We start from the raw sequence: 24,344 nt of genomic DNA on the forward strand, positions 1-24,344 counted from the left end.
TTCAAAAAAAGATTAACATATCAGATGTAGTACTTCACACTGTAGGATAATTTTCATTGAAATGAATGTGAATTACATGCTATGTCTGGTAATACTATTTCATTATTTCTTACTCCTGGTTGTACCTTGATAACTGAGAAGAGTGCTGTAAGCCATTTAATTATAATGTATCTTTCAGAATGGCATTTCTGTAAGGCATGATATTGCAGGGAGGAAGGACCTCGTTTTAATAATGGCTTTATCTCACGAACAAACTGAGATGGTCAGGCAAATCAAGATATCTGATAAACTAATGGACTTTGTTGCAATGAGAAATGGTCTAAGCTCTAAGTTCTCCATTATAAAAGGGATTCATGGAACATTGCATCCATTTTTAATTTAATAAACAACCTGTTTGTGTGGGTTTCAGATGGGGAGAAATTAAGTGTTTTAAGCATGCCCTTTACTTCAACACCTCAAATGGAATCTCAACCTGTTTCAGGGAATTGCCTTTCAGAAACGAAATTCCTGACCCATGTCAGAGTCAGAATTAGTTTTTAAAATAATGAAGGTTTTTTAGTTGTATTCCCAATATTCCACAGGTAATAACCTCATCAGAAAACTCATTGAATTTTTAACTGACCTCAAGTGAATTACATTATATAAACAGATTTAATGACTTGACGGATGGTAAATTGTAAAACTGATATTAGGTTAGTATTCAGGCCCGTAGCCAGCGTTGGGGGTGGGGGGGTGGGGGGTCTTTTTCTGAAAAAGTAAATCTTTTACCATAAAACCTTTGTGTAGTTATATCAAATTTAACCCAGAGAAGATATTTTTTCTCTTCTGTGATTTTTTATAAATATGGAACTTCAGCAACTCAGTAACTGTTTTCTTATCACAATATAAGACCACATACAAACTTCAAATATTTACAGTAAGATTTTTAATACAATATCTACCCAGGGTATTCTTTACTGTTAGGTTACATTTTTGCATGCTTGAGAAAGCTACTTAGATTAATTTTAATCAGCATCTTGACTGGACATATAACAAATAAAATCTCTGTGAATGTGACGATTGCATGCCAGTTAGGTGTTGTATATTTTATCCAGCAGCCTCCCTTCTTAGTGAATTAGATTGCTAGGACATAATCAATCTTAATTATGCTACTAATATCACTGTCTTGATTAGTTAGCAGGTTCTCTGACTCCATACACAAGCTTTCTGTACTGATTGTCTTTTTAATGTGTAAAGTCAGCATTTTACTTTTCTTTTGTTTTTTTTTTAGTCAGAGGTAATTTAAGTACATTTATTCAATATCTGGTACTTAACATGCTAGCATGTAATGAGCTTGTATGTAGTAATCTCTGATATATTAGCCTCCCATTGTGCATGCACATGGACACGTTTACTCACTGATATCATAGATATTCTATTTGCTGTCTTGACTGTCAAGCATCTTAAATATGATTTTACATATCTCTGTATTTTGGAGGATTATGACAACTGACATAAGTTTTGGGTGGAGTCACATGGCTCATCATGATCACTGTCACAGATTGCAGTGAAGGATGTCAGAGTCCAGCAGTTTTCTGTCTCAAACTTTTGAACACCATGAATAAAAATTTAATTTATTTTCAGAACCACTGTTCTCTGGATTTACTGTAAATTAATTTTAGAGTTATTACCAAGGATAGATTTGTATTGATCTTTCTTGCAATTACCAATTTGGAAAATATGTTACTGTATGTCATAGTATTGTTTTTGATACCAATTATTTGTCAGCTTGTGGTTCTAACTCATCAAAACTTTACAATATTAAGATGAAATATTTTTGCAAAAACAGCAGTAAGACCCTTATGTTGTAGGAGCTATAGTGTCTTGTTCCTAATCCACATATTATAATTGTTACTCAAAAATTGATGAAGGGGCTTTGTTTGTAGCATTACAAAAACTATTTGAATGTTTTTAGAAATGAGTTGGGTTCATATCGGAAACATTTATCCTTTTGTGAATAATGGTAAATGCTAAATCCTTTTTCTTAAATGGAAAAGATGAAGTGAAACATTTCAACTTTGTGAATAATCACCAAATTCATAATGTCTGTCTAAAATATGGCGAGCCAAATGTTCCGTTATATGTTTCCTCTTGTGTGTAGTCTAGATCAGAGGAACAGCTTTCTCCCTCAGGCTGTTACATGTTGTCAGTACTGTGACCTAGCTGCCACTCAAAACTGCTGTGTTCCTTGTCAAAAAAATCAGCTTATTCTCCATTCTAAACAGTCTGAGTATATATATATATATATATATATATATATATATATATATATATATATATATATATATTCTGTGCTGGTAATACTTAAACCCAAGGGTTCTTTTTTTTCTGAAAAAAGGGGTGTCAGAGGGGTCTTTTTCTGAAAAAGTGGATCTTCTCACACCCTTTAGTTACCCAACTTGAGAAATCACATATTATAGCATCAAGAATCAGGACAGGCCTTTTTCAGACTGAAGGACCAGTTCTTTCAAATCCCAAGGGTAGTTCTTTCGAACCCTGCCCTTTTTATATATATTGGGCCAGGCGGTAATCCTTTTTTTGGTAGTCGTAGCTGATTCCTCATCCATCCATTATTCAGTTTTCTGCTTGGTAGTTGATGGCTGTACCTCAACTGAATTTTACTTAAAAATCTGCTGTCTATATCACATTTCTCCAGAAGTTGTACAATATTAGTAATGTGATCCCTTTGTGAAAAGCAGGTTCTCAAATATGGGTAAATGTATTCTTATAGCAGTCATTATCAAAGGAAGCCCCCCTCCCCCCCCCCCCTGCATAATTTCATGAAGCAGCATGATAGCATTTTTATAGTGAGTGTAATAACCTTTTCACTCGTATTTTAAAAGTGATTTGCATTTATGTATTTTAAGTATCTATACATGATGACCTAGAATGGTGAAAGCAGTATGAGGTGTGAGTGGCAATACAAGAAAGTCAGAAAACTTGATTTATTGATTTATCCTTGAATGGTAATAAAAAAATATTATTCGAAAAGAAGTGACTGTCTAAGAAATGCATTTTAAGTGGGAATGTGGTATTACATAAGTTTTGACTTGGAATGTGATCGGCAGAGGAAAGGTATTAGGTGCACCTCCCTGATAATGTCATCTTAACAGAAGGTAAATATTTCCTCTTGGCATCTTCAATCACAAGCGTGAATATCCAACCTGTAATCGAGCAGAAACCCATTGATGTTGAAAGTTTATTATTGCTTTGAACTGCATTGTGTTCCACATGAAAAGCACCAGAGAAGGCAAAGCGACCATGATGTGTTATTGGTCTAGTATGACATATCGGAAATCAGTATTGTATTTCCTCAAATAAAACCACAAAAGGTTAGTGTCAAGAGTCAATATATCATTCTGTAGTGAAGACAGAAGTAGTATTATATGGTGGAGGCTTAGTGAACCTCTAACTTTCCGCTAAGAAAGGGGCATGCCCCCTATTAAAGTACTTTTTTAAGTATTCGCGTCATTGATGAAAGCAGCATCAAGTTTCGGAAAGACTCACTACCAGAGATAAAATGTGCTTAATTCTGCAAGTGATACCTTTCTTGTTATGTGATATCTTGCTACTTGTTGAGAGCAAACTCACTGTGTAGTGTAGGAACATAATTGAAAATGCCTGGACTTCCTGGGGTAAAATATCCATCTGAGGTTAAAATCTGTAATTCATTTTAATCTTAAAGGAGACCCATACCATAACATGCATCTTTTTCCTTGTAGTGTAGCTGAATAAAAGTGAGAGGTACATATTAGGAGTTCATTGGATTTATTTGGTCCTCCCTCTATTAAGTGATTATGGTTGTTAGTCACTTAATAATTAAAGCTTTCCAATTTGCAGTATATTATTTTAGATTTGATTACCTCCCATATCCTTAAATTGTGGTTATTACATGCATTAACAATCCACCCCTCCCTTAAATTGTGTGTAATTTCAAATGTCCTGCTATGTAGATTAACAAGGACAGCCTCTCAATACTTGATGTAATCTCGGGTGCACATTTTATGTAGCTAATTGCAGATGTATTGATGTCCAGTAAGGCACACAGGGCACCTGCTTGCTAATGCTGAAATTATGCCACGGTAGAATTGAGCTGTAACAAGGTAGGAGGAGCCCTGTGTTATAAGGAACTTTACCAGATTAATCATAATTCTATATGAAGTATTAGTTGGCCCTTGTGTAGAATAATTCTCTCATACTTGTGGTGGTTCTTTGTGTGCCTTTGAGATAGCAAAGTTTTGATTGACTTGGAGGTGATACAATGGTTTTGAACATTGAATCTCAAATTTCAAATGTCAAATTTTAAAAGTAATTTTTTTGGTCCGGAATCTTTTTGTCCTTAAGATTTTGTTTAAGTCAAGTTGGTCCCAGTCACTTTATACCATAGTGGCAACAGGTGTCCCAGATTTCTTATAAAAACCAATCTTACTATAAAAATCAATACATGCTAGCCTAATTTAAGGTAGGGGGACCTTATGTAGCCTCACTTTCTTCATGTATTGAGACTTTTCATGATTAAAGATATCAGACACTATCAAACCAACTTACAGGTAAAACCATGTAATAAAGGTGTTGCTGCATGTAAGCCCATAGTAAAACACCTGGCTTTTGATCATGTGACACATTACGATTGTATAATGTATATACTTCTCTTATTTGTGTTGATTTTCCTGACAGCATTCTTCCTGGGTTACTATACCACCTGCAAAACTGTGGATGATTTTCTCTTTTGAATTTGGGACCCATAACACTTTCCCAATGATGTTGATAGAGCCACGCATTTTATTGAACACACTTGGGATGACAGAAACAGTGGTGGGTGGTTGGCTGCGGTGGATTAAGCTAGACTCCAGTGTTGGTAGTCAACCCTGATATAATAAAATAAGGGCACTGAGGCTTTATTCAGAACAGTGGACTAACTAGTCCTAGGATCAAATATATAGCCCACCCACTTGAATACTTATCCACAGGGAATCTGTTTGGTGTCTATTAATGGATTAGATGGCAAGCTTTGTAGTGTGTTGCCATATTTGACCCTCAGACTAGTTAGTCCAGTGTTCTGAATGTGGCCTTACTGTATGTTGTGAGGACTAAGGGTCCATTCAGAATGAGTTAGATTGACCTAGCTCCACAGGAACTCTTGCAGAATGCAATCAAATTAACAGACTAACACTCCTCGTCGAGGAGGGGGGGGGGGTGTAATCAACTTTCGCATTTCTTTGCATATTGAAAAAAGAAACAAGTGTGTATATAAATAAGGCAACAATTTTCATATTTCCCATACCATAAGCAGGCAGGCACAAATTTTTGGAGTAATTTTTTTGCTTTAGCCACACCTAGACCATAAAAAAAGGTTTGATTTTGTGTTATTTGATATCTCATCACATTCAACCTTGTCCTCAGATGTAGCATCACCTTTTTCTAAAATGATGTATAGATTTCATGTTTTTTGCACACTATGACATTCAGAACATAGCCAAAGTTAGAAAATCAAGAAAATTTGCATCTAAAAAAGACATTTTACCCATTAAGATTCCTATTGAGGTTAGTCATCCAGGCCTAGCTGCATTTTATTAGTTTGATGGCTAAACCCCACAGAAATAAACGCAATTATCAAGGGTCCGGAAAATTTATGTACATTGAAATAGTTCTGTTTTTTACAAGCCGAAGCTTTCTGAAGTGAAATATTGTAAATTGCTGCCAATGAATTCCATGAAATCCAAATGCATGTCATATGAGAATAAAAAAATCAGTTTTTAAACTTTGATTTCTTTGTGATTTTAAGACTGTGAATGAATTAATGCTGCAGGTTATGATTGCTTGGGTTCCTAATGTTTTTGTAAACATTCTTGTAAGACATGCCTTTGATAGCTGTTGCCTTACATTATGTACGCATATAGCACCATTTAGAAGAAATGCACTATGGACAAATGTTTCCATGTGCATTACTTAAACCAATTCAATCATGCATATTGAAGCTTACTTGAAAAAAAAATGGGTAGCACTTCATATTCTTAGAGAAATTCCCAAAAATGTATGTGGAATTTTTGATATTATTACCTCATACAGTAATGATAAGGCATATCTCTAAAACATGAAATAAATAGCACAATTTTAATAGGTCTTTTTCAAATGGAAGACATTCGGAGTTTTAGTTTAGTCTTTTCTTCCATCCTTTCACGTTCCACGTCATTTCCACAGGCAGTGGCCGGTCTGGCTGTATGTATGTAATGCTGTCAAATCTTGATTATATTTTACCACAACAAATGCCATCTGTTTCCAAATTCTGGGAATAGCACTGAGTGTATGTTTTAAAAAATTTCTGCAGTTTACAAGGAACCCCAGACATTTATTTACGTACACGGAATTTTTGATCCAAAATGATTATGGCAGACTTAAACGTGTTTAGCAATCTTGGATAACATTATTATTGGTTTGATGTTATGGTATGTGAAAGCTTGGCAAACCCCTCACATTTTTATCTTCAACTTTTTGCTAATAACTTGGCAAAAATATGACTCCAGCTTTGCTCACAAATGGGAGAGGTGAAAGATGGGATAACCAGAATTGTAAAAGTTGTTCCCCCAAATAGACACGAAATATTCGTCAGGTATAGAATTGGTTTGACCTATATAGTTCAGTCTTGAGGAATGTCGGTACACACATAAATCCAAAGAATGGTGTACATGTGGTGTGATTAAGATGGCTTATTAAAAATATATAAAATAGTGTAATGTACATGATAACAAATTAAGCATGCTCACGCAACAGCGCAAATGATTTGTAACAAACATTTTCTGAACCATTTAAGTCCACGCGTCCTCATAATTCTGCTGGGAGCATACAAGTTGAAAACACATTAAATGTTTTTGTTGGAGTTCCTAGAACTTTGGACTTGGTGGAAGATTTAGGGGTCTGAGCCTTGTAATAGCTTGTACAGCCTGTTGGAGGAAAAACAGTGCAGGGAAGTTTTCCCAAAGCACGAGCTGTTTAAGATTTGTGAATCAATTTCTATTGAGTTGTACTGTGTTTTCTTTATTTAAGGTATCCAGTAAGGATGCTTCACCACAGCTTGCCCACACATATTTGATACTCACCAAAGTGTGCAATTCTTGAGCAATTTTGTGGTTACAATTATACAATAGACATCTACTCCCTTTTGCCACACAAGTGTAATTTCATATTCTGTGAGGGGACAATAGCTTATTGCATATTGGCAGGAATTATCACCCCTCCCTTTTCTCAAAACAGTTTATAACTATAAAAAAATGTGGATGACTGATGTTTTTTGTACTAGTGCTGTGTTAGGTCTCACAATAACAAGATACTATTTTAAGGCAAGTGTTAGATCTCACAAAAACAACTTCATAACTCAGTTCTCTTATTATTCAAATAAAGTGCATTTTTGTTGAAGTTGTAACTGTAGAACAGGAATCATAGAAGACTGAAAGAAGACTCTGCGAAGATCCCCCTCCCCCCCATTTTCTCAATTGGCTTACTTCTTAGCATGTGACTATAAAATCAAATGCCCTTTCCCTTTCTCTATAGGAAAAAGCTCAACAGCTGTGGTTTTGCCGCTAAATATGGAGATTATTATTTGGTGTCCTTTATATCATGAAGGAAAAGAAGTAAGAAAAGTATGGCCAGATGGCATATCTATAATAAAATGAGAATAACTTAATACTGTCATTGAAGTGATATTGCTCTGAGCTTTTAGATGGATTAAGGGATATCTTATTATTGGAAGGAGGAGGCAAAAATTGGTCTACCACTCTTACATTCTTGTTGAGAACATTATTGAACTTAAACAGATTTTAGAATGTCTTATTACAAAAATGCCAAGTGATATAGATGACCATTCTGTATGTGCCTGCAAATATCTACCAAACCAATGGAAATTTCTAACCCTGAATCTACATGTACACTTTATCTCTAGGGACTCATTCACAGTGAAACTATTGGCCCATGTAGATCAATCCAACATCACAGGAACTCTTGCTGAATGCAATCAGATATAAAGATTAACACACCTTTTGTTTCCTATGTACTTATATTATCACAAGCTTTTCTGTATTCTACTCAATACAAGGAAGAGGCATGTTTATTCTTTAACCTGATTGCATTCAGCAGAGTTGGATTGATATGCATAAATGGATAGTTACATTGGGAACGAGCCCTAGGCTTTCTTCCAGGCTGTTGAAACTTAGCAGGCCATGTGTAAGAGGCTAAGTGCCACGGGCTGTTTTCTATCTACTTCATTTTTTACGGCAGATGATCAATATGGTCCAGTTTCTTTCTGGTTTGCTGATCCATATGGAATCATTGACCCTGTGATGTTTTGGGGCAAATACCTCTTTTATACTGTCTTATATGTTCTTGTAGTGTGGGTCAGAATTATAAAGGCCAGATAAAAAATGCTTTGGGATATGCTCAGATATGTGAAAACCAATTTTGCCCTTCTCTTGTGTGCATAAGGGGTTGTGACAATAGAGGGCTTGAAAGTGAAATAACCCAACTAAGTTCATCTTTTGAAATGTCAAGATTCTTCTGCTTTTTCAGAAGAATCTCTATGAGGGAATGTGGTGCAGATTCAGATACTGAAAGAGACCTCCTACACTTCTTTGTATTTTACAAGGAAGTGTTAAAAAACATAGAACATAAGTGTTTTGTTATTATGCAGTGTTTCTCTTTGCTTGTTCAATACAATTAATTAATTTTTACATGAGGAAGTATAGTAGAGGGAAGACAATGGTTCAAGAAATCCGTCTATAAACTTATAAGGCATATTGAATGACTCACCATTTAATGTTTAATCCATAACTCTTATATGATTATTACAGTATTTGGCAATATTGACTCTCAGTTTAAGCAGCACTTTTGTTGGCATGTACATACGTAAATTGGGTAGTTTGTCAACTTGAATGGACATTTAAATGTTTGTCAACAAGACTTATACAATAAAATATGACAGTGAGAAGTTAATTGATTAATATTTTAAATGAATTGATAATCAGTTATGTTCACATTAACCATCCCACTTTCTGCTTTCTTGTCATCTCCATCTTTGCGTGTATGTATAAAAAGACTGTCCTTATTGCTCCATAGATCATACCCTGAATTTCAGAGTTAACAGATGGTCTTTGCTAATTCCAGTAACTTACTGTTACTGCCAATGTAACTGAAAACAGCAGTGGTGTACTGATGATAGCTGATGGTTCATGTGCAGTTTACTCTAAAGATTCTGGGGGCAACTGCTGTGATGTTATACCACAATCTGTCTGTAAACTTATTTTGAAATTGTTACTTTGGTCTTTATAAATACTGTCTTTATAGGTTAATATATATGTTTGATCAGAGACAAATTATAAAAGTTTTTGTACATTAATAAATAGCTATATATTTTATGTCTCATGAGGCCCATTGATCAGTGTAGTCTTAGCTTTAGGTGGATAACAGGCCACCCTTTATCAGCTACCTGCTGTAGTAGGCTGAAACTATGGTAGAAAGTTGAAAGAGTCAGTGCCAGTTCTTTGAAATGCAGGGTACTTTTATGGGCTGAACTGAAGTGTAGTGATAGGGATAAGATATGCCATTTTAAGGTCTTCCCAGTTGTCTGTATTCCAAGAAGGTGATTAAGTTACAACAGAGGTTGGGCAAGTAAGAGGAATATGATGGAAAGTCAGACATCCTATCACATCATATCCAGGAGATTGGATGTCTTCTTCCTAATAGGTTGAACTATTTTAGTCTGTAAAGTGTCTTGGGTACAGCTGTATGACTTCTCCATGTGCTCTTCTTCACTTCCAGACAGGTGCTTCATTCACACCAGCTATTAGTAGCATAGTGTGTGTGTGTGTGTGTGTGTGTGTGTGTGTGTGTGTGTGAATGAATGCACACATGTATGTATGCTTGTATGCATACTAGTACATGGGTTCCAGTATGTTTTCATACGATTCCGCATGCTTCAGAACCTTTTTCAAATGTGTGGAACTTTTTTTTTACAAACTATAGTGCACTAACTTTACCTATACTTAAAATGCAGCAGAGTACATACAGGTTATAACTCAGATCACTTTTCCCATACATTATTATTTAGCTGTTAACCAGTTTAAGCTGTTTGTCCTCTTGACACTAGTACAATTAGCCTTACTAGTTCTTGTATCAACCTAAATCTAGATTATACCTGTAGAAAGGTTCTATTGTCTCTTTCTAATCTGGTAATCAGTTGATCCGGGTAAGGTGAGTTTTCAGTAGAAAGTTGATCACCAAGTGTGAACTAGTGCATTTGTGTGTCTGAATCTTTAATGCTGATTGTTTTAAGTCACTCTTCTTTATATCATTACTGGTAAACAGATTTTCACTGATTGAGGTTGAGCTTTTGATTGGGCCTTTTAGCTGCATTCTAGACATTTTAGACTTACTGTATTTACTGGCACAGGCAAGGAATGTGTACAAATATTTTGGTGTTTATTGTTATATGGAGGCTTATATATTATCTGGTTTTTCAAACCAGTTATATTAGTTTGATGGTAGAGAGTTGAGGTTTAATGTTTAATGTTTAATGTTTGTTGGAATTATATTAAAAAGTATCAGGTGTTACCAAAGCTTCTCCATAAATGGTTTTTGCGCCAGTTTTCTCCTTTTCATAAATCATTGCTTTGACAACCTATCTTTGCAATTTAATAACTATTTAATACATGTCATAATTCATTTAGACCACCGTAGTCTTCCTAATATTTAAAAAGGCAATTTTGACACCAAGTACTTTTATTACTGTTGAGAGAATCCATGATATTTAGTACATTAGTGTGTGTGTGTGTGTGTGTGTGTGTGTGTGTGTGTGTGCTGTAATTGCCTTCATTTAACTACATCATTACCCTGTATTGCTGTCACATGGATTCTAGGTTGTCTTATTTATTAACACTGTGTAACCACAAACAGTTCTGTGATAGCCTTACATATCTATTATCAGTGTATTATTGTCCATATCAGTGCCTTATTGTCCTTCCTGTTGATAAATTCATTGGACTTTAATTACTTCAGGAAATGATTAAACATTTATGGCCATGAATATGCAGTAACAAAGTAGATTGTAAAAGTACAGTTATGTGTAGTAGGCTTATACATCCATGTGTATATGTCTATGTATACATATAAAAACAATGAAATGGAGATTATTCTGGAGGCAGTATGAGAGATATTTCATATACATTACTGTGGTTACTGAAGTGCGTTATCATTGAAACTTAAGGAATGTTTCAAGTCTAGTTGATTGCAACCTATCTCCACAGACTTTAGCTATTAAGTCAAACTGTCTAATGACATATGTCTTTTAGCAGTGAGGATGACAATAGATAAGATTTTTAAAAATCATGTTTATTTATTCATGTTGCCCTGCATAGCACACTGCCATGTTTGTGATAGCAAATGGTTTTTGTCCTAAAATTTGTGTGGGGTGCTTGATTTTGTCATTGCAGTGACCTGACACAGAGATAGTATTATAACAATAACTATGAGGGCAAAAATAGCATTTAGCAAGAACCCTCCAATTTGGAAAGACATATGGGAAAAACTGGTATGAGGTATTTGATGAAACACTTAAAATAGATTTTTATTGCATTTCCTGTATTTTTACCCTTAATGCCTAATGTCAGCTGCGCAATTTTAATTGAGAATGCCCTTTTGGAATATGTTTTCCAGATTGTTTTCCTTTTGAATTAAATTTATAAAATTTACCTTAAAAAGTCTCTGTGGGTGATTTTTAGAAATGTTTTCAATGTTTTTTTGAGTACATTAGTTAAAATGTTTTACACATGGTATGAATTGAAGGTCATGTGATTATAACAGTACCAGTTGTAATTTGGTTTATTTTGACTGTTACCTGTTATCTTGGATGTATGTAGTATGTAACATTGTTTTAAATGAGTAACTTAAATGCTCAGTCATCTTGTTAAATGTTGATATTTCAGTGTGTTTTTCTCTTCCCATATACTCAGTTATGTAAGAATGCAACTTCGCACACTACCAGTCATGCATCATATAGGGAACACAAGGCGAAAGAGAGAGAAAAAAGTGAGAAAAGAGAGAAAAAATTAGAACAGAGCTCCATTAAGGTTACACAACATGTCCTATTACACTGTGAGTGACATCCTCGTTAGATTTTTGTGTCACTGAATGTTACGGACTTGCCACCTTGCATGACGAACAGGTTCTTGTACCATTATTCAGATAGGTGTATTTATTAGAGAAAAAAATGAGTAAGGAGAAAAATATGCAACACAACCTTCGCTGTTATTTGTTTACCATTTTGTTGTTGAGCCAGGTTGCTAAGACTGTGGTTCCAGTTTTTATTAACTAATTAAAGTTAAACATAGCAGAGGCTGTATGCAGACTGTATAAAGTTTCAACTGAAATTTTAATGTTTATTTTGTAGAAGGCTTGGGTAACGTAGCAAATTTTCCTAACTTTGGTGGCTTTCATTTCTAAATTTCCTATTGAAAGCATACCTCTTTAAATGTTTTTCTTGAATGATTCTGTAATCCATTCTTACTTTCTTCGGCATAACTCTGTTACTAAACCACAAATAATAAGCATATTAGAAGCTAAACATGATGAGGAGAGAGATGCTTTGAAAAGAAATAAGTAAACTTTTGCCCATAGATGGGTTTCTAAATGTCAGAAACCTACAGACAAGATATAGTACAAACCTCAGCTCCTATGCTATAAGAATTTCTCTCTAAATAAGATAGAAAGGGTTCATTATTTTCTATGTAACTCACTCAGGAATCTTCACCTGTCTAAACAGCAGATTTGCCATCAGGTGCAAGCCTGCTTTAAAATAAGCACTAAAGGCGATCCAATTTAGGTGAAAGTGTTCTCAGAGTATACCTGATGCCCAGATAAATATTTCATCTTTTTTTTTTTGCTACAGTGAGTCTGAGTTTGCTTATTATCAAATGCCAGCGCTTAATCTGTGTTTATTATTTGATCTCAAAACTGATAATGTTTAAGGAGAAGATTTATTTTGATGTGCATTTTGTTTAGGCCACTGCTATTAAAGATCAGTATCAAGGCCTGTGTTTTCATCTCTTGAAAAGTGAGTTTCAGGTAAAAGGAAAAACCAGCAGAAGAATAGTTGTAGTTTCCTTAAATAGGAGAAAAAGAGATTTTTGAAGATATGTCTTTTTTTATGAAAATAGTTAAAAATTGTTTTGGAGTATAGTTTTTTAAATGAATGTAAAGAATTTTCCTCCTTTATCAGAATTGAGTTCAAAGGTTTAGTTTGGTATTTAATATTTATATTGAATGAATAAATTTACTTGTTTTGCTACATTACAGGCTGTCACAAGAAAGAAGTTTGCTTATCCAGATGATCCCAGGAAGTCCTTAGAAAATGGAGTACTTCTTTGCGAGTAAGTCTTACAAAATGAGATTTAATTTTTCAGTTACTTATGAATAATTCAATCGTAGTCTCACTGAAATATGACCAACATACTATTTTGAATTTTTTTTTACTTTTAATTTTGCCCAAGTCTATCTGAGCATTGATTGGTTGGGAAATGGGGTCTCAACTACAGCAATCTCATCATTGTCTCACTTGGCACAATCATTTTCTACGTATACCTGTAAGTAGTTCAAACAATCCTTTCAAATGTTTTTCTGTCGTTGTTTATGGGAAAAAGGAAATATTGTATTCAAAGAAGATTAATTAATTTATTTTTCATTGTTTGTTGTACAAAACATGAAACTGTCTCTAAAGAGATTTGTTTCTATTATAAAAAATGAAAGTTGTATGATCAAGTCTCCTTGATGGTAAGTCAAAATGTCTGCTTCTGTATAGAAACTACTTTTTATCATTTATTCAAAGAGTTGAAGAATCTTTGATAGGAATTATTTAATATTTTTTTTTAAATTCAGAGTAAAGTTTCTTTTTTAGTTCTAAAACCCAATCCTAGTCTGATTGTTTTGAAGTGTCACACATTGGCACATCCATTTCTTTGTCAAGCTATCAAACATGTCAAGTATGTTTAGAAACAGTGGTTTATTTCTTATGGGCAAACATGAAGACTAACCTTACTATTAATTAAATGCCATTATACATTTTTTGTGACAAGGTGATACGTTTGTCCCTAAGACATATCTCTTTTTCCATAGCACTCAGTTATTTTTCCTGCTAATCTAATGATAGTATTGGGTTTCACCCCCAGGGGGCAACATAGAATAGAACATAAAGGATAATATGTCCTTTTAAATTGTTTGACTTCAAGCATTTAATTTGGTGACCTTGGTAGGTGACAATTTCTTCATGTGCCACCCGTCAGTCAGTGTGAAATTGTTTTTAAAATTTTGCCTTGTAGTCATATTTTGACCCCCCAACACACATGCATACATATACAAAATTTATCTAATACAAACAAGTGTCAAAATTGTCTATTTTCTGTTTAGAAAAAGCTTGATTTCAGGATGTACTATTAAAAAACCAGCAAGAGAGAAACACATGAAAGAGAAGAAAAATGAAAACTTCAGGAAACCAATTTAAATTCTTCTTCTAGTAAGATATTTAAAGAGTCATCATATTCGGGTTTGTTGTGCCTTGCAGGTGGAAGGATTATAAAAGTACCTCACAGCAGAAATGATCTTTCTAGCACTGTGTGGATTAGTCATAAAATTATAATCATCACAACCTAAAATTTATTTTGGATTCTGATGTCAAGTGGTGTCTGGTTTCATAAATAAAGTAGGTGTCTTTTTCAAAATTTTAAGATCTGCGGACCAAATACCACAAAATGGCCCGGAATGCGACCTGAGGGGTGTCAGTTTTTTTGACACTAATGGGGTCTTATTAGCCAGGCTGTGAAATATATGGTCGTATACAGAGGGGTGTACTCCAATAGTGAAATATGTATCTTTGGGGTTGAATCTTTGTTTATCTCCAAACAATGATGGTGTCACAAAAATAACCAAAGGAAAAACATTACCAATTTGTAATACTGAATTGCCCAATCTTTCCATAGTTGGCTGAAAATACACACATTGGCTATGAAATGAATAGCAAGTTTCTTTTATAAAAGCTTTTTTTTTTTCGATGAATTACATCTATCTGTAGTATGATCTTAAATTTGATTTTAAAAATTTGGAATTGTTGAGTTATTGGCAAGCTATGGGAAGTCATAACTTGTAAAAGGAAAGATATTGAAAAAAAATGAACATATACTCAGTGTCAAATTTTCAGAATTATTTTATTGTAAAAGGTGCAAGAAATGTAGTATTAGAATGAATATTCATTGCTTGTTTGATGCTTTTTAAACATGGCATATTAATCAAGTATTGAAGTTGATTTATTACGAAATGAAGAATTTGTCCTTTACATTTCTCAATATGGTATCTTTTTTATATGTAAATCTTATGCAGGTCGGCAGATATCATATATCTTTTACAAGTATATTATTACAGTAATGCTACACTGGGTATTAAACTCAGAGTTCAAAGTATTTTGGTACAGCATTCTAATTGAAAGTTATTGTAATGTGACACTGGAAAATTGAATCCAGCATGTGAATTTACAGTATTTTGATACAGATACTATTATAAAAAGAAAATTGTGATAACAATATCATATTGATATCAAAAAATAAAGCAGCAGGAAATCTCATTGTCAGTATCAATGGTATTTCAGACATATGACCCCTCTGCCACCATCACGGTGTAGGAATTCAGTTCTTCCATTTATAAAAGAAAGAAATGTTACTATTTATCAGAAATATATACTAAAGATTTAGCTGAAGTTGAGAACCAGGTGGGGGTGAGAACCAGATTGTAGAACATGCCTTGCCTTGGTACTTCTGCTGTGTCATGCAACCCCCCTCCCCGCCCTTTTAGCCATTGATGCTATTTTTTGATGTAATAAATTTTCTGCGCCTATGAAATGCATTTGTCAACAGCAGTCACGAAACATGATCAATCTTGTAAGTTTTTTATAATTTGACAGGTTACTGAATTGTCTTCGTCCAGGGAGTGTGAGGCGTATCAACCGGTTGCCAACGCCCATCGCTGGTATTGTAAGTAAACACGGTCTTTTCTCTTTTTCATTAAAAGATAAAAAAATGATGTAAAGTTTTGCTGCTGTCATATATTCAAGGCTTGACAAACCATTTATAGATGAAGCAACTATTATTGATACTATTAATTTGTTATTGATCATTTACTGTGCTGATTTAATATAATTGTAACACATCCTTGTTTTACATATTGCTTTCAACATAAGATTTCATGTTATTTGTGCAATTTAGTAAGATTGTATTTCAGTAAGACACATATATTCTCAGTGTTATCTTTAGATAAAGATGACAACAATAAGATGATATTCAGCACAGTATAACTCATCATTGCCAAATGTTAGTTCATATAAATGTATCTATTGCAGGTACCCTTGTCTCAGAACACATGAGATGCATAATGTTTTTGTTTTTTTTTTAGGTCAGATGAGATTTGATTTTATACAGTGTGATATTCTTTAAAAAATGCCACATTGAGCGATTGAAGATTTGACAGCAGATGGTGAAGCTTTCTGAAACCGTTTTGTAATGTTACAAAAAAAAAAAAACATAATAGAAAAAGAAAAACTACTTCCAAATCTAGCATTGCATCACATATAATCCAAAATTTAGTTTAGAAATTATAATTTTCAATGTTAGATTTGAAGACAAATTGCTGCCATCTGCTGTAAAAGTATGATAATACTCTAAGAAAGGGTTTCAGGGTAAAGAACATACAGCTGCTGTCTGGATATTAAAACTTCGTATTCACCTTGTTTAAAAAGATGCATTTGTGAGGCCAACTGTACTTTCACCTCTTAGCCTTAGTTTGGTGACTGTATAGATATTCACATGATATGTTAAATATGTTGTTTATTTTTGAATCCTTTAGTCATCATCTTAATATTGATTATGCTCCTGGGGATATGTATCCTGCTTTCCATTTTGTTTATCTTCTTGTTTTGATTAATGCAAATATACTCAAGTAGCATCTTGTAATTCATTTTGTAGGTCATTAATTAATTAAAAGACTTGTGATAATTGTCTGGATTATGGTAGATATTCATTTACCCTTGAATAGTGCCTATAGCTAGCTGACAGAAATCTTCAGGTCTTGTCACACGTCATATGACAAACCTGTTGGTCGGTGACAGCAGGTGAAATATGCACTTCATTGTGTGTGTGGACTCCATTCCTTAGATCTCATCTCAGATAAATCAACCTCATAATTCTTTGATGACAAAACGGCTGCAACAGGGGGCAGGGGGCAGGTAGCATTTCAAAGCTTTAACCCATTATATATTTCAGTACACAGGACAAATATTTCTGATGATTCATTATGTGCAGCATACCCTCCAACTTTTTTTTTTTTCATTTTTTTTTTTTGTCAGGACGTGGTGACTTCTAATGGCATTTTAAGCGAGTTTTATTTTTCTTAGGAATCATCTTGTTACATGATGTGATATATTCACTAGCAGTCTGAATTTTAAAAAAAGGATTATTTTTTTAAAATACATTCTAGAAAAAAAACTGGTTAAAATTGAAGCCTGGTATTTAGAAAATCCATGCTAGGGGCAAGGATTGGTGCCGTTTAGTGGCCTGGTCATGTTTTTGTGTTGATTATATGGTGTGATCTGCAGGTAGAATCCAGGTGCTTCAAAAGTGAACACAAATCCTTGCTGACTGAGGCAACACCCAGTCCAGGTAAGACTGCAGGGGAGACACCTGTCAACCAGAATCAGAACTACAATTATTTCCCCTCTCATGATCAAGATCAGTAGAAATGATAAAGATTTGATCCTTCAAGTTGTGTTTTTATAAAAACCTAATAGTTTTAAGATGTAAGTAGTGTAAACACACCTACTCTGATATAGGTATCATTGATTTTGCCAATAATCATATCTGCTAGGTTCAGAATGCTGCATAACTACTCTTTATTGATTGGTTGGTCTCGCCTAAATTGAGGCCCAGTGAAAGTTGTATTGTGTATGAAATACCTGGCATATTTATTGAAAGAAAAGCCAGCGCTGCATAGGTCAACAAAGCCGAGGCAGGCATGCGCAGTGTGAGGCGAAGATTCAATAGTTGCATTGAGCTCTGTTTAGATGCTCTGCTGTGACAGACTGGGAGTACAGTCCAAACAAGGGCTATTAGCGGCCAGGCTGAAGACTGGGGTTTACCTGCTGAACCACACCTACCACTGGAGACGTATTTTAGAGTAGGAATTGAGCAAGTTGACGTTTTTATAGACAGTGTCACTGTAACACCAGCTGACATTACTGACATCATACCTTCATCATTATTTACCTGTGATTTGTTGCAGTGATAATTGCTGCTTAACTGTCTGCAGGGTAAGTTTTACTTTGGTATATATTTTCTGTTTAGTACTTATTATGGGACACACTTATATTGAAGACTTAATTCTTTTGCTTAAAGGTAATAATTTTGTGTCATTTATAGCTCCCTGCTATGGAGTTAGAGCCTATTTTGTTACTGTGACATCTTAAGGGACTGATTTGTACATTCTCTTTGAGCTGACAGTTAATGACTTCGACAGTGATGAATGAAAATTGATTGGCATAATGAAATGCAGTTTTGTCCTAGTGTTGTTGAGGAAAGGTAGATGATGGAAATATGCACATGGTTGCAATAAGTCAACAATTTCAAAAGAGGGGATTCTTTTTCAGAAATAGTGCACCTTTTTTTTTTACCAAAATGACGTTGGTTGAATCTCTGTCACCCAAAAGGACACTTCTTTTAAACATTGCACCCCCCCCCCCCCAAAAAAAAAATGCTTGTGGACCTGTGACTCCACAGCTAAACTTAAATAATATGAAGGATAATGTTCCACTTCATGTCAAACTGTTATCTGAGACTTGCCTGCTTCAGCAAAAATTACATTATCATCATATATATATTTAGACCTCAGTACAAGCCAGTTTTATTCTTAAAATACATGCCATCTGAAGCCAGTATTGATCAACCATTGTGGAGATCAGGTGTTACATGGCTGTAGAAGGTGTCACTCTGCAAGGCAGGCGTGTTATTGTCAGCCATTTTGAGTGACAGTTATGTAACTTATTTATTAAGAGTTAGGGCTATATATACGTGATTGAGTATGTAATACGACTAGCATTTACAGAAGCAATAATTGTATTATTTTTTGTGCTTGCTAATATTTTAAACAATAGGCAAAGTGGGAATCTTTTAAACTGAAATGGAGGTGCTTGATGTACAACTCCCAGATAAAAATAGAAAAAAGAAAAAAAATTAAGGTAGAATTTAATTTGGTGCCTGGCAAATGTTAATAAACAAAGGTTCCATTTAACTTTGAAAGTAGGTTCCACTTTATGAAAGGAACTGCATGATACCGGAGCAGAAATGATTGATAGAAATGTTTTGTGTTACCTGAGTGGACTCCTGATGAGTAAAAATAATATTTGTTTTGACTTGATAAATCATGGACATTTGTGGTAAAGGGAAACAAAGGTGATATGTATATATATCTATATATACCTATTTATTTGTATTCATATATATATATATATATATATATATATATATATATATATATATATATATATGTTAATAAATAACTTTGTAGCAGCAGTCAGAAGTGAAATATTCTCCTGAATGTAAGAGCAAGCATGACGAGCTGCATTAGCTAAGAGAAAGAGTCCAAGTTAGGGCAGACATAGCTGAGCTCATCATGAGAAGAGGACATTTTGGATACTTTCTCACATGTTTTTGTCTGGATGTTTGATGTGAAGTGATTTGTTTGTCACAGATGGCCCTGGCAGTTAGACTGACACATGCAAAGACAAGTATATAAGTGGTTATAAAACTTCATTTAGATTGAGTAGAAAGAAAGGACTATTTATTTTGAGAGTGCTGCTCTTTGAAAAGACTAAATTATTTTAAAAAACCAGCTGGTTGCACAAGTTGTTATTGTTAACTATTTTAGGTACGTTTGTATAAAGTCTAAAATGTCAAGTAACAGACAAATTTAAATTTACAAGAAAAAAAATGAAAGTAAGCATGCTACTAGTATATGTAGGTATGTCTTCTGCATTAGGATGATACAAAATGAGGACAAAATTTTTTGTATAGAAATGGTTCTTTATCCTTGTAATTTAGGATGAGAGGGTTTCTTTTACTTTAATGCCAATAAACTCTAAAGGATGAGCTGTTAGTGATTAAAATAGATCAGCTCATAAATATATTAGCAACAAAACTGTGAACACACTCATCCCTTTATTCAATGCTGACCACAAGTAAGCTGATATGACGCCTCAATCAGGAGGGCGGGGCAGGTCTCAAAGGCCCACTGTGAAGACATGCTCAGTAATAAAACATGCACTTTTTTTTTGTTGAATTGACCACCTCATTTATCCACTGTCTCTTACTGTGTCTGCTGTCTGCTTGGAATTCCCCCCTGGTCATTAGAGGGTAAAAGGTTAGACCTGGACATCAACGGCCCACTGGACCCGAGCAGAATTTTTTCCAGGGGCGGAATTTTTAGTAACTGAAAGCATTAAAATTACAAAAAGGAATGGAGAATTAACTTCAGTTTAATGTGGGGTCATGACAAATGATCAAATTTAATATACATGAAGTTAGGGGCAGGTCCTAGACTGGTCCAGCTGAGTTTTCTGATAAGGGAGTCTGCATTTGTGACATATGGCCATAATAGACTTGAAATGGATACTCAAATTTCAAGAGATTTTAATGACGTTGACGACTCTGTATTGAATATATATTTGATTTATTTTGTTGCATGAATGGATCCTGATTCAAAAAATAAATAGATGTTATGTAGATGGTATAAGTAATTAGTTTAACCAGTGGAAAAGTCGGGAACTTGAGTTGAGTCTAATAATTAGATTTGAATGAGGAACTGGTTTTTAAAAAAATGTTAAATAAACTTTTATAAATGAGGTGTAAAAGACAAATTTGTGTCTTTAGTCAGGAGTATTGACTCATGACTATTCATTACATTGGTGTCCATGTGATATATCCACAAAGTCTGTAATTCAGAAGAGACTTGATCCAAAATATTTGGCATAATATTCAATCCTTCCTATGGAATACTCGTTTGATTTCCTTGCATTTGAAAGTTTGCATTATACAGTCTAGATTATATTGAAGTGGGACTTTAGACTTCTTAATCCCTTGGGGAGAAAAAGTTAAGCAGCTTTCAGAAGGTAAAAAGGTCCAGATGAATAGAAAGTAAATATCTTTGCAAAAAATCATCATTACCACAAAATAACCACTCATAAATAATGCTCGAATAATTTCCCTGTAAACAAGTGCTTTGTAGCGTTGCCACTCGGCTGGTTTTTGTTTGTGTCTGTTTTCTTGCATACCTAGCATATCTTATTTATTAGCAAAAGAAAAACTGGTGTTTGAATAACAGCTGAGTAGTTTCTGTGCAGCCTGCATGTGGACCCTTTTTTCACCTGATAAATAAATGCTTTACAAATCAGCTGGAAGGAGGCAACTGTCGTGTATTCTAAACAAATTCTGTAGCCATAGTAAGTGCGTTAAAGAAGTGACATGTATGAAGTCAACTCCTAGTGGAACACACAAGTAGGGGGATGTTTTTTCAGACTTATTTTGAAACAGTACAATAGGACAGCTGCATGTTACACATAGCAAGTTAATGAAATTAAATGGAGGAAGAAAATAAAAGCGTGCACTTTGCTAGAAGGCCAATTGCTTCGGGGTATTGAAGGATAAAATGCTTTTGTATTGAAATGAGATTGCTATCAAACTTTTTCCCAAAGATCAGAATGACCCAGAGAGATTGTTTGTTTGTGATAGATCAGGTTGTATCGTTTGAAATGTGCAAATAATGGCATGATTTTTGTCGAAGCAGGTGTGCGTCTTGGATCATGGACACAATGTGTTATTTTATCCTAATATTCCTGACGTCTTGTTGAATGATGGCAAAATGCTTTTTGGCAACACCCAACTTCACAGGTCAAACTAGTACGTTGTAGATATTTGACCTGGATATTTTCAGTTTGTGATTAGGGATAATTCAATCAAAATTGAAGATTTAGATTTCTCTCTATACCCTAATATGTTAGTCACAAATTTTGCTTTAAGTTCCTATTTTAAAAAAGGGAGGTAAGAAAACTTTTTGATTTTTTTGTGAAATGCAACTTAGTTGGCTAATTTTTAGTAGGCTAATATTTTAGCCCGAAAACTGACTTTAGCCATTTTGTGAAACAGGCCCCAGAGCAAGGAGTTAGCAAGCAGGACAAGAGAGAGATTAAGAGATTGTGGATAGAAATGATAAAATATAGTCTGTGGAGAGAGTAATTTCTAGGCCCAAGGCAGGGCAGGGAAAGAGGGGAGGGGCTTCGAGAGCACCACCCTTTAGGGCAGAAATTTAAAGGTCCACTTGGAAACAAAATTTGATTTACTACAGGTTATATTTCATCTGCCGGCCAATTTTTTCAGAAAAAGAAACCCCTTTGGAATCACTGGTAGGTTGGAGTTCAGTGGTCACAGCTGAACTGTTTATCCACCTTTCTACTCATTGACCGTCCCTGATGGTCATTGTGCAGCAGACGTACAATGAAACAAGAATTTGTTGATCAAGGTGTTATTGTCTGGCCATCAAGGGGCCTGGCTGTTGTCGTGGATATTTATGTAACTGACTGAAAATGTGTACAGAAATGAAGAAAAATGTTCACTGTTTTGATCGTTAATGAGGGGGTGGTGGTGGTGGGGGGGGGGGGGGGGGGGGGGCAGTTTTATGCAATGCTTAGTTAATGGAGTTACAATTTATGCACAATTAAGCTAGGTTTATACATATGCACAGGCTTCATCATGCAGATTGCAAGTATACGTTTACATCAAAATGTGTTATAAAATAATCATCAAAAATGAAGACACTACAGCAAAGCAAATTTCCATCTCTAGGCAGATATTTTTTGTTGATTCCTCCATCATTTTATTGGAACTCTCAAATATTTTTCTGAGATCATTATGGCAAAGAAAATGATATGTTTACAGTAAGGGTGTCCTTTCAATTCCTGAATAGAGCATGCACCTTCTGCAGATATATTACACCTAGTAACATCATAACATGGCTTACTTGCCTATTGATGTTATTGGATTGCTGGGCCAAGAAAAAAAAGGCAATCAATTAAAGTTTCTTCTTTTTAGTTTTGCTTTGGCTCACCACAATTCATGTCAATAATGTGATGTGATCTGATCTAAATAAGATATGAGTAACCATGAGAGATGCTTGAGGGTTTATAAGAGAGGGAAGGTGGAATGAAGGCAATGGGTGTTGTACATTATTTCAAGAGATAATAAATGTATATACCCTTAAAATAGCATCTGGATGTGATTGCATTCTTTTCTGAAACACTTCAGGCACCGGTTAAGTCTAATTTTTGATAAGTATTACTCTTAATTTTTTGTTGCCATTTCATGAACTGACCTCTTAAAATTTTTTTTTACTAAGTTCAAATTTGACAAAATTTTAAAGTCTACATTAACCCTGAATGAATCAGTAATAGGACATAATTTTTTTAACAAATAGGAAGATTTATAATTAAAAAGAATATATATATATATATATATATATATATATATATATATATTGTTTGTGTAATTTTCTAAAGATTAAAATTTTCCCTAAGGGAGGTCCTGGACTTCCCCTGTTTATCATGACATAGAGAGAGTGTATTAACCAGCCCGTCCCCTGGACATAGCTGACAGAGCAGGGAAGAATATGTGGCCTTGTGTAATATTAGTCTTTTACTGTGCAGGAGGTGGAAAGAGAGAAGCAACAATGAAAGTTTCTTTAACCCGCTGTGACACAGGGGTGTCTGAAAGTCTGTGGACACTTGTGATTGTATTTTTAGGTATTTTCTTGAAATTTATAAGACATTAAGTTTTTTTTTTTTAATTTTTATTTTTATTTTTTTTTTTAAACTTAAAATGCTGTCTACATAAAGTGTTTTTCATAGAGATTCAGAGGGAAAATGTTCAAAAATTTGTAAGGGATGCAGTTGGATAGGATTTAGGTGAAAGTAAAAAAAAAGTGGCTGAAATTTGAATGAAGATAGTTTGAAACTTTTTGACACTCTCTGTCAATAAATGACAGGTCCAAGGAGATTATCAAATGGCAGACATTGTGTTAGGATTTCAATAGAGTATGTGCAGAGACTTGTAAAATGATCAAACCGGTTGCCATTTAATTTGTTATCCTAATGAAAGGTGTATATAACCAGTTACAGTAGACTTATC

At 34.4% G+C, this 24,344-nt stretch overlaps 1 protein-coding gene across 6 annotated transcripts in view; it reads left to right on the plus strand.

Moving 5' to 3' along the window:
* The window catches only part of LOC106154675 (uncharacterized), an 82,357-nt gene that overhangs the window by 4,374 nt on the left and 53,639 nt on the right, over nt 1-24,344 (plus strand). For all 6 annotated transcript variants that reach the window (XM_087009809.1, XM_087009812.1, XM_087009810.1 and 3 more), the window contains exons 2-3: nt 13,378-13,451; nt 16,028-16,097. In XM_087009809.1, the coding sequence (XP_086865935.1) occupies nt 13,378-13,451; nt 16,028-16,097 (144 nt within the window). The remainder of the gene's footprint in view (nt 1-13,377; nt 13,452-16,027; nt 16,098-24,344) is intronic.

This window comes from Lingula anatina, chromosome 3 (assembly GCF_051362555.1).
Source record: "Lingula anatina isolate TDL-2025a chromosome 3, LinAna3.0, whole genome shotgun sequence".
Lineage (NCBI taxonomy): Eukaryota > Metazoa > Brachiopoda > Lingulata > Lingulida > Lingulidae > Lingula > Lingula anatina.